General features: G+C 40.4%; 1 protein-coding gene across 5 annotated transcripts in view; it reads right to left on the bottom strand.

Annotated features, from left to right (window-relative positions):
- The window catches only part of ATRN (attractin), a 159,802-nt gene that overhangs the window by 97,615 nt on the left and 50,054 nt on the right, over positions 1 to 12,133 (bottom strand). For all 5 annotated transcript variants that reach the window (XM_019462656.2, XM_019462657.2, XM_019462659.2 and 2 more), the window contains exons 5-6: positions 10,094 to 10,299; positions 8,850 to 9,018 (exon numbers count right to left, since the gene is read on the bottom strand). In XM_019462656.2, coding sequence (XP_019318201.2) covers positions 8,850 to 9,018; positions 10,094 to 10,299 — 375 coding nt within the window. The remainder of the gene's footprint in view (positions 1 to 8,849; positions 9,019 to 10,093; positions 10,300 to 12,133) is intronic.

Genomic DNA, 12,133 nt, shown 5'->3' with positions numbered 1-12,133 from the left:
CTCTCATGTTTAAGAATACCTGCTTGGGGGACAGCCGGGCGGCTCAGTCAAGGTTGGGTGAACTTTGCTTCAGGTCATGATCACACTGTTCATGGGTTTGAGCCCCATATTGGGCTCTGTGCTGACAGCTCAGAGCCTGAAGCCTGCTTCCGATTCTGTGTCTCCTATTCTCTCTGCCCCTCCCCTGCTCACACTCTGTCTCTCTCTCAAAAATAAATAAAACATAAAAGAAGAAGAAAAAAAAAGAATACCTGCTTGCTAGCTTTACAGCTGAATGACATCTTGGCTGGGTATAATATCTTTGGGCCATCCTTTCTTGCCTTTAGAACTTTGCAGATGCTGCTCCCTTGAAAAATACTGCAGTGAATGTTGCTATGGAGAAGCCCAAGGCTAGTCTGATTTTTTCCCCCTTTCATGTGGCTTGCTCTCCTGTTTGGAAGCCTCATTCTCATTCTCTCTCCTTCTCCCTCTCTCTCCCCCTTTCTCTCTCTATTCTTTTTTAAAGTCACAATATTATATTTTACTTAGGTAGAAATAACTAAAATCCATCCAGGGTAATGTCTTTACAAAATGGACTGCATACCACTATAATACTTTTATGGAGTTCTGGTTGTGAGAGGTCTTTCCTCAGGACTGGCATGGCTTCTAAAAATACTAATATACCTAATGTTTCGGCTGTAAGCTTGAAAGAGGAAAGAAACAGAGAGCACCCAAACCCCTAGATGATTTAATCTACTTCTCTTTCAAATGACACAGAGGGTGCTCAATCTGTATCTTATGCATTTTGTTCCTCATAGTCAATGAGTCAGCTCAAGAGCCTGTCAGAGACACTAAGGTACTGGCAGGTCCCAATAACCTGGCACAGATGAACAAGCCAAAGTTCTTACATAACAGGCTGTGACTCTTTTCACAACCCAGAAAAGCAAACACAAGGCAAGAACAATATTGATGCAATAAAACATAAGAAATTCCAAGCACTAAATAAATTCTTCTGGGAGCTCAGTTCAAGATAACAGAATATTGAACAACTAGTTCTAAGACCTGGACACACAGATAAGCAAAGACAAACTTCAGGAATTCAGAAGCAGGTGTCTTTCAGAACTGCAGCCATCTCTCTCACAAACCCCTCCTTGATGGCTGCTATCACAATGATAATCACAGCACAGGCCACAAGCCCCACCACCCACAGAGTCCTGGTATTCCAATCACAGTGTCTGACCATCCGAAGACCATGGCAAAGGCTCTGTGGAGGCTGAACATGAGTCCAGCCAGAGGAGGCACAGAACTACCTGAGAGGCTTTCCATCCAATAATTTGTCCTTTATCCTAAAAGTTCAATAACTTGATCAAATCAGGTCTTGTTGAACAGCTATACAATTTTCCTGAAACCTCTTGTTCTATTTCAATCCGTTTGTCCTATTTGTTAGGTTCTTTTCTTCAGCGACAGCAATTATCTTTATATTGGATCTCCTGTCTTCCATGTGTCTTTGCTTTTCTAATTATTTCAACCTGTATTCGCTGGAATGTCTATAAAGCTGTCAGTAATTCAATTTTCTTTCTACTTTTTGCTGTATATAATTTATTTACATTTCCTTAAATGTGTAATCTCCCATTTCATCTCATTGTTGTTATTTTCCTGTCTCTCAGTTTGTTTTTCTGAATTCAAATCCTCATTAAGTTGACGTGCAGCATGCAGCAGCTGGAAGGAATCTCCTTATTTTTCCTCTATGATAGCTGACAGCATTTACAAGCTGTTTTCTTCCTCTTTATTTTTCCATCATAGAATATGATGTGTTAGCTACAACATCATTTCTTTCATCTTGCTGGTGATTAGACATTGCCCTCCAGACATTTATAAAGTGTGGGTGATTTCTTAATTCTTTTTCTGGAATAGCTAAGACCAGTTATCCTTCCATCCTAGCTTTATTGTGAGAGCTGGTATTTCATCTTCTATCCACTTTTCTGAAGTCTGAGGACATGCTGGGGCTCAGATGGAGGAGTATGCAGTCTATTAGAATAAATTACCCAGACTCTGCTCTCCTCTGAGATTTTAAGTGTCCTACCCCAGTGGTCAATGCATATCCCAAATTAAAAGAAGCCTTGACTTCTGGACAGAGAGAGTCAGCCATTCAATTGATTTTCCCTCTTTTCACCCAATCCTCCTCAGCAACAATTTCTAATTTCTCTGACTCTTTAATTAAGAGGGTGAAACAACAATGATACTCATTCAGTTTGCTTCTTTCAGATGTGGGACTATTTGTGAGAACTCTCAGAATCTCACCCACATGGTTTCTATGGGGCAGAACAGGGGGTCAGTCTTACTGTTTCTGTGAATCTGTTTTAAAGTTTCCTGGGGGCACCTGAGTGGCTCAGTCCATTAAGCATCTGGCTCAGGTCATGATTTCACAGTTGCACAAGTTCGAGCCCCACAATGGGCTCTGTGCTGATGGTGCAGAGCCTGCTTGGAATTCTCCCTCCCTTTTACCCCTCCCTTGCTTGTGCTGTCTCTGTCTCTCTCAAAATAAATACACTTTAAAAAAAAAAAAAAAAAGGAGTTTACTGGATTAGGTATTTGGTTATCTGCTACTCAATATCCTACTTTAAAAATTTTTTTTTTTAATTTTTAATGTTTATTCATTTTTGAGAGAGAGACAGAGTGTGAGCAGGGAGGGGCAGAGAGAGAAGGAGGCACAGATTTGGAAGCAGGCTCCAGGCTCTGAGCTGTCAGCAGAGCCTGATGTGGGGCTCAAACTCACAAACCACAATATCATGACCTGAGCCGATGTCCAACGCTTAATCAATTGAACCACCCAGGAGCCCCGCGCAAATAATGTTTTTAAACTCTTTTTTGCTTAAGGGAAGAAAATTCAGTGATAAAATTTCAATTGGAAATCTTAACCCTGGAGACAAAGACCATTTGTTTCCCAAGACGACTCCTAGGTGACATAAAATGGGCATTGCTTTTTAACGCAGGTTAGAAGTTTTGGGTTAACAGGGTTGTGGGAAAAATAGACAGTAAGTTCAATTGCTGAAATATGGCTATGTAAGAGTATAAATGATGATTAAGTTTATAATGTAAGTTCCAGAAACACTTCTTCTAAAAGGAGTCACTATATTTACCTTTCATGAGTTAGTAAAATTGTATTTGAAACTGTATTAATATTTACATGAAATACATAAAGCTATAAAAATCATGTTCTGATCAAGTACAAGAAGAAAAAATGCTACAATCTAAAAAACAAATGTGGCATATGAGATACACCAGTCAAATAAAAGCAAGAGGTGACATTAATATTTCTAGGAACAGATATTTGTGAAGGAAGCAAAGAATTCATTTACTCTCCCACTCACCTGGTAAATACTTATTTAAGCTCATTCTATGAGCGAAGCCCTGAGCTGAGTGAGCAAACAAGGTCTCTAACCATGGAGAATGTATAATAGAAAAGGCAAAACCTGAGAAGCACAAGGGGCACACGTAGCATTAAAAATGATGAACACTGCTCTAAAAGAAATGACAATTCTGAAAAAGAACAGGGAGAGCCTGTCTGAACTGGATGATCATCAGGGAAGATCTCTTGTGGGACAGTTAACTGAGATCTAAAGGGTGAGAAGAAAACAGCCCTGGGGTACAACAGCAAGAAGAATCTGGATTGAGGGAGGGGTGAGCACACAGAGAGTTTTAGACAAACAAAGAAGGCTGGTGAGGTGGGAAAGGAACAAGTTGAGTCTGGGAAGGTAAGCAGTGGTCAGATCAGGTAGGCCCATTATGTCCAATGGGAAAAGCCACTGATAGGTTTTAAGAAGGTAGTAAATTATATGATCTACACTATATTAAAAAAATCATAACAGTTGGTATTTAAAAAGTGAATTAAGAGGAATGCATGGAAACAGACGTGCTAGGAATCTACTGCTAAAGCTTAGGTGAGAGATAGTGGCAGGCTGGGCACAGAGAGGAAAGAGTGAATATAACATGTATTTAGTGGGCTCCATAGGAAATTAGGATATGAGGAGGTGAAGGAGAGGAAGTATCAAAGTCATTCCCAGATTTTTTGCTTTGAGAGACGATAATGCCAAATACAGGGGTAAAAATCACATCAATGGTAGAATACTTGACTCTCACAGTATCTAGTATCATAGCAGAAGAGACAATCACTTTCAGACCTTTAATTTTACCTTACTTCTCAGGGCAGTGGCACTAGAAACAGTGAAAAACAGAGTGAGGATAGATTTTAAAAGTAGAGCTAAAAAGGGGCGCCGGGGTGGCTCATTCGGTTGAGCGTCCAACTTCAGCTTGGGTCATGGTCTCACAGTTCATGAGTTGGCGCCCCGCGTCAGGCTCTGTGCTAACAAACAGCTCAGAGCCTGAAGCCTGCTTCAGAATCTGTATCTCTCTCTCTCCCCCTCCCCTGCTCATGCTCTGCCTCTGTCTCTCAAAAATAAATGTTAAAAAAATAAAAATAAATAAAAGTAGAGCTAACAATGTCTGCTGACATATGGTAGCAGACAGACACTGGGGCGGTGGTCTTCATGATCTTGTCTTCTTGGTATTCATGCCCATGTATAATACCTTACCTTCCCCTCAAGTGTGGACAGGATCTATGACTTGCTTCTAACCAACAGAACGTGGCAAAGATGGTGACATGTCATTTCCATGACATCCGTCCTACCAGCAGACTCAGTCTAGAGAGTCTCCTTGTGACCTAACGAAGCAAGCAGCCACACTAGGGAAGTCAAAGTGATAAGAAACTGCGGGCGGCCTCTAGGAGTTGAGAGCAGACTCTACTTGACAGTCGGCAAGAAGCTGGGGCTATAACCACAAGGAAGTGGATTCTGCCAACAGCCCTAGTGAGCTTGGAAGTGGACTTTCCCCCCAGCAGAACCTCTAAATGAGAACAAAGGCCAGGTGACACTATGATTGCGGAGCACCCAGTTAAGCCACGCCCAGACTCTTGACCAGCAGAAACTATGAGGTAATAAATGGGTGCTGTTTTAAGCTGCTCAATTTGTAGTCGCTTGTCGTGCAGCAATAGATAACTAATATACATAGTGACATGGGATGTGAAAAAACAAGAAGTCAGGGAAGGCTTCCAAAATTTTGGGATTAAGCAAATGGCAGTATGAAGTGGTCATTAACTGAGATAGGGTCATCTGGGGCAAGAGCTGGCCAGGAGGAAAGATCAGTTTTGGACACATACAGTTTAAGATGCCTCTGAGATAGCCAAAAGATTGAGATGTCAAATAAAGAGGTGGAGATAACGGTTCAGATGAAAAGGCTAGGATGCAGACATAAAATTGGGGGTCACCAACATAAAGGCCAAGATATTAGATGAGATCACCAGGAGAGTGAATATATACTCTCATGGAAGAGGGCCAAGAGCTGAGCCCTGGGACACAGCATCATTCAGAAGTCAGTCCGCTGAAGAAGAACCGGCTAAAGAGGCTGCAAAGGAATAAATAGTGGGAACAGATATCAGGAGATTGTGGAGCCCTGGAAGCCAAGGGAAGAAAAGGTTTACAAGAGGAGGGATGGACAAGTTTTATCAAATGCTGGTGAAAGACCAAGTAAGATGAGGACTCAGAACTGAATATTTAAAATTCAACTCCTTGATCACATTAGTCACATTTCAAGCGCTCAATAACCACAAATGGCTAGTGACATGACAGTGACCCACTGGGCAGTGCTGATGTACAGAAACAGAGGACAGAATAAATGAGCACAGATGTGGGTAATGGCTACATGTGGTGGTGGGAGTTCGTGGAAGTTCTCTTCGGATAACTTTTACCTTTCAAAACAGAAACAGGAAGCAAGGGAATTGGCTGAGAGTGAAAACAGGAGACAATGTGGTAGAGATTTGAAAAATGAAGAGAAATATGATGCCTGAGCAGGAGAATGAGAAAGACTGGGGCAAAACCAATGGACTGTGAACCCCTGTGGGAGTCCAGGATTGCTGGAGTTCGCCCAACTTCTTGCATGTACATGCATGTCTTCTGCCAAATTTAGGCAACTATCGGCCATAGTTTCTTCAAATACCTTTTCAGACATTCTCTCTTGCTCTTCTCCTTCTAGGACTCCCTGGTGACAGAAATGCTAAGATTTATTGTTATAGTCCCCAGGTCTCTGAGGCTCTGCTCATTTTTAAAATACTCTATTTTCTCTCTGGATGAGATTGAGGGACTTCTGTTGTTCTACCTTCAGATTCACGGACTCTTTCCTCTGTCCTCTCCATTCTGTTGATACTGTCCGCTGAGATTTTTGTTTTGGTTACTGTATTTTTCAGTTCTAAAATTTCCATCTTATTCTTCCTTATATCTTCGATTTCTTTGGTGAGACCTTATTATTCATTTGTTTCAAGTATGTCTATAATTGTACACTGAAGCATTTTTATAATGGCTGCTTTAAAATCCTGTCAGATAATTCTATTATCTATGTCATCCTGCTGTCAGCAACTTAATTGCTTTTTTTTCATTCGAGTTGAGATTTTCCTGGCTCTTTGCATGAGAAATGATTTTCGATTGAATCTGAACATTTTGGGTGTCATGACATGAGCCTCCGGATCTTATTTAAATCTACTGTTATAGCAAGCCTCCTCTGTCACCCAAGTGGGGAAGAGAGAAGGCCAACTCATTACTGCCAGGCTCCCCACGCGGTCTCCACTGACATCACATGGGTGAGGGAGGCCTCATTCTTGCCTGGAAGAGAAGAAAGGCCCAGCTCCTCACTAGGCCTTCTCTAATACTGGCAGTGGGGTGGGGGTGGAGGGTTGCAGCACCTCACCACACCCTGACAGGAACAGAAATCTAGACTCTACACTCAGACTTTGCTGACAGGGATGAGGGTGGGGCCACAGTTCTTTCTGTGGTGTTTGCAGCAGAGTGGTTATTTGTGTCTTACAGTTTTCTGTCTTGCTGTCTTCCTAAGCTGCCCTTTTCCTAGTCGTTAGGCTAGAGAGAATAGGTAGGCTTTTTCTTGAGGCTTTTTCGGCTTGTGTCTATTGGCATTTTCAGATTGCTGCTTTTTCCAACATCAAATCTGGGATACATGAGACAAAAAGAAAACCCATGGAATCTACTGTTACATCATTCCTTGGGTCCCGAGGTCCCTAGCCAGACTGCCTTCTCCCTCCTTTTCACAGTTTTCTCATGTTTGTTTTATATATAATGTCCAGGGTTTTTAACTGTACTAACCTTCATTCCTTTGTGATTTTTAATAATTTCCTTTTTCATATTCTATTACTAAAGGAGTTTCTATTGTGCTTACTTACTGTGTTCCTCTTAGGCTCGTCTTTAATTCTGAGATACTTTAAAATTCTTTCCTAACTTCTATCAACTCATTTCTGGACTTTTCTACTTCTGATTCTACTGTTCTTTCATATCTCGCATCATTGTCTTCCTGCATTTTAGCTTGTCTGGGAATTCTAACTTACCATTTTCATCAGTTTGGAGAGTATATTTTTTAGTACGCTTTCACGTACAAAGGGGGGGGGTTATCCTACTCCTTGGTCTCTTTATTCTATGTTACTTTAACTTTTATTTTTCTAGGTCATTAATAACTTCATATGTTTTTTTTCTGTTGCTCAATTTTAAGCAAAACTAGTTTTTTCCTAAACTTATACAGGAGGGGCCTGGGTTAGGATTGACTTCCTAATTTCTCAGCTCTCCAGCTCACTCTTCTGTTGCTAACAGTGTGTGTTCAAACACATGGCAGCTTACTTGTTGAACTATCCTGGCTCTGTTCCCCTCCCTGACTGTTATCTGGACACCCTTTTCCTTTTTTTCTATTGTCACTGTCCTGTTCAATTTGAATTCTATTCCCAGTGGTTTCTCCTCAGTGTGGAACTTTCTCCTGCAAAGAAAATCTGCCTAGTCCATTTAGAGAGCTAATAAGGCACAAACTGTTCTAGCCCCTTCAGATCCTACTATAGATCCCTTGTGCTTACCCAGTACTAGAATATGCAAATCTTTCAAGCTCCAGCTGCTGTTCTCAAAGCAGCTTCTTCTAGGTATACTGGAGCCTGTCAGTCAGTCCCTTGCTCCCCTTTGCTTATTCCTACACAGATGGCAATACCACACAGGTTCTGGAGCTGTCAATGGGTTAGCCCCACCCATCTGTGTAGATAACTTCTGACCAAGCTTTGTTTTGTTACTCATGTGTTGTTGTTGTTGTTTTTCCATTTTGCTATCCTAGTTGCATGTGTGCTTTAATGACTACTTGGGGGATTCAGAAACTATGCCACTGCTGCCATAGTTCCAGAATCCCTTAAAGAACAGATGCTGGTTTTTGACAATCTTCATTAATAAAAAATGCCTAGAAAAAATCTCCAGGGCATAAAATCAGCATGAGTACATGTTCATAAATTTCTCCCCAAAGTCAATCTTCATAACTAACTTCATAACTCCACTGTGATAATATATATTCTCCTTTCAAGATGAACAGCATGGGACCAGCAGGAGACCTTGAACACTGGGTCAAGTATTAGACAATAGCATAATTTCCTCTAGAAAACTACAAATGCAAACCATGTGACCTACAGATAAGCTAATTAAAATAAGAGGTAAAATAACCTCCAATTTTTGTAGAACCACCCCCCATGTGTACCTAAAGCAAAATATGAGAGATGGTATCTAGAAAAGACGAATTACTACTTATGATAAAAACACATTCTTTGTGCCTCCCACCTTCAAAAACTAAGGATATGTCAAACAAATTCTGGAACACCACTACCAAAATATTAACAGTGATTTTCTGGGTGATGGAATTACTGATGATTTCTTTTCTTTTTATCTCTACTTTATAAATTTTTGAAATGGAAAACTAGTCAGCTTCTTGCAAAAATGTTTAAAACAACTTACGCTAGAACCATGTTGTAATCTGAGTGGTTGAACATATATCCTCCAACAACCCACATTATATTTCCATTGACCACAGCTTTGTGAGAGGCTCTGGGGAGCTTTAGGTTAGAATATTCCTCTCGAGTCCAAAATGACTGGTTAGCTGGTACAGGAATTGAACATCCAGGACCTAATAAAACAGAATAAATTAGATTCACAAAATGCAGCTTTAAAATTACTGCATTTCAAGTTTTAATCATATAAATGTAACAAATACCTAAAGTATACTTAGTTTTCCTTTTAGCATCTAAATATCAAAGTCCTTTAATTCGTGCTTTCAATTCACTCAAAGCTAGTGACCAAGGGTCATCTCCAATAAAATTGAAAATCACACACTTTTCTAATTATGACCTGACCATATCCAGGTTAGGATTTTTTAGTAATGAAATACTTGCTTAAGCAGCTCTCAGAGGAAAGACCAGACAAAGGAATTATTAATTCAGATGAAAAACTTTCAGACTAAAATTTAAAGACCAGTCCCAGGAGTAATAATAGAAACTATCCATTTCCTGGAAAATCAAGAAACTCCACTGTTGGGGGTGTGGCTCCTGCTGCAAGCTGTGCACAGTGGGAGGTACTCAAATACTTCAATTACTTAACCCTTTGATGTCAGCCAAATTGCACAAAGCATTAAACAAGCACATTTCCTTTCAAAATAAAAGTGCTTGGTAGAAAGGGTAATGTATAAAGAAAATTACTAAATCAGTAACAGCTGTTATCAGAGATTCCCTGAAAGAATTTGCTACAATTTCTTTAATAATCTCTATCTGCAGATAATTCCACTCACTGACTGTTTTAGGATTCTATTATATAATAGACCCCAATTTTTTTGGAATTTATTGAAAGTATCTGAGAGATACCATTACTATTAGTTTTTGTCCCACCTCCCAGCTTGGTTCTCTGCTATGTCTTCTTAAGGTTGAGACCAAGCCCTCAAACTTTTATGAATGAATTGCAAAGAATGTCAAACCCCTCCACAATTCTCAAGAGACTACAACCACACATCTGTGAAATTCAAAGATTTGTAAGAATCTGAATAAAGAGATGCAAAAACTTAAATGCTACATATTAACATATATTATATATATATATTAACATATATTATATATATGGTATATACCCAACGAATAAAGTCAATGTAGAACATAAGGAACTAGGAAGATACGGTAAACTGGAAGAAAAGCAAAGATAAAAGAAGCTCCTACCCTGCCAGTCTGGGAAGCAGGAGCATCCTCTGACATCACTTGAATTGCAAATGCCTCGATCAGGGAAACCACAGTCGTGTATACAATGAGGAATGTCGCATGCTTCACCTTTCCAGTTTTCAGAACATTCACATTGGACAGTGTTGCTGCTATTACTGATCTTACATTCTCCTCGGCCTGAGCAATTGTTCGGACACATGTCAAAACTATAAAAACAGTTGGGGAAAATTAAATCAACACAAAGCAACGCTTCAATTAATTCAGCAAAACTTCTGCCTACACAAGGTTTAAGACTATCTGTCACTGGCTCTCCAGTTCATTCACGAGCATAACGGCAGTACTTACCTTTCAGTGGGGTCACTCAACACTGCATAACTAGGGCATATCAACCCTGTTGGATTCTCATAAAAGACAAGTTAAAAAACTTATTTAGGGAGAAGAAATTCTTACAAAATGTCCACATTTAACTTCTCAAGGGTGATAACTATGCTGCTCTTGGTGGCCCCATCAGTGACGAGCATTAGGAAATGAGGTTACAAGTTTGGAGGAAAAGGATGAAACAAACGGCTAACAATACATTATACCATCTTCATGATACATATACCTCTGAGAGTTCAGAGAATATAAGATTATTGACCGGATTGGTGTATTTAAAATTCCTCAGTAAGTTTAAATTTTTTTTTTTTTTTCAACGTTTTTTTATTTATTTGTGGGACAGAGAGAGACAGAGCATGAACGGGGGAGGGACAGAGAGAGAGGGAGACACAGAATCGGAAACAGGCTCCAGGCTCTGAGCCATCAGCCCAGAGCCTGACGCGGGGCTCGAACTCACGGACGGTGAGATCGTGACCTGGCTGAAGTCGGACGCTTAACCGACTGCGCCACCCAGGCGCCCCTCAGTAAGTTTATCTACTCATGTCAGAGAGAAGAAAAAGGAAGGACCAGTTTCACTCAACAGCTTAACTATAATGTGTCTCATAATAACATGACTTTAAGATAACTGTATTGTCAGCATTCTGAAAAGATATAATTCAGATTTTAAAGGAGGGGACAATAACCAAACTATCAAGATACTTTTAAGAGTACAGATTTCTTCTAAGGCCTATACAGAAAACTAAAAAGAAATTTTGCAGCAAAGCATGTCAGAAAATTAGGAATCAGCTATTAAAAACAAGCTAATTAGGGGCACCTGGGTGGCTCAGTGCGTTAAGTGCCCGACTCTTGGTTTCGGCTCAGGTCATGATCTCATAGTTGGTGAGTTTGAGCCTTGCGTTGGGCTCTGTGCTGTCAGTGTGGAGCCTGCTTGGGATTCTCTCTCTCTCCCTTTCTCTCTGGCCCTCCCTGCTTGTACTCTGCCTCTCAAAATAAATAAATAAACTTTAAAAAAAAAAAAAAGCTAATTAATGTTCACACCTACACTGAAATATCAGTTTATGACGTATTTATAAAATTCTATATTTGTATACAGTATTTTAATAATCTATATAATTATAATGAAAGAAATGTGTATGCCTACTTTTGAAGCCCCAGTAAGCTGATTAAGTACACGAAGTATTTGGTTAGAAAAGCTAAATGACGGGGCGCCTGGGTGGCGCAGTCGGTTAAGCGTCCGACTTCAGCCAGGTCACGATCTCACGGTCCGTGAGTTCGAGCCCCGCGTCAGGCTCTGGGCTGATGGCTCGGAGCCTGGAGCCTGTTTCCGATTCTGTGTCTCCCTCTCTCTCTGCCCCTCCCCCGTTCATGCTCTGTCTCTCTCTGTCCCAAAAATAAAATAAAAAACGTTGAAAAAAAAAATTAAAAAAAAAAAAAAAAAAGAAAAGCTAAATGACATTCTTGTAGGCCTCTACCAAGAGGTGCCTACTGTCTCTCTGTAATAATACAAACACGGAAGTGAAGCTTCAGTTTCATCTTTTTCAAAAAAAAAGGCCTTTGGGGTGCTTGGGTGGCTCAGTTGGTTGAGTGTCTAACTCTTGGTTTTGGCTCAGGTCAGGATCTCACAGTTCATGGGTTCGGGCCCCTGCATCGGGTTCTGCACTCACA

The sequence above is a fragment of the Panthera pardus genome, unplaced genomic scaffold (assembly GCF_024362965.1).
Source record: "Panthera pardus isolate Hobbes unplaced genomic scaffold, ASM2436296v1 HiC_scaffold_25, whole genome shotgun sequence".
Lineage (NCBI taxonomy): Eukaryota > Metazoa > Chordata > Mammalia > Carnivora > Felidae > Panthera > Panthera pardus.
Note: the sequence above shows the minus strand (reverse complement) of the source record. Positions and strands in the feature narration are given on the sequence as shown.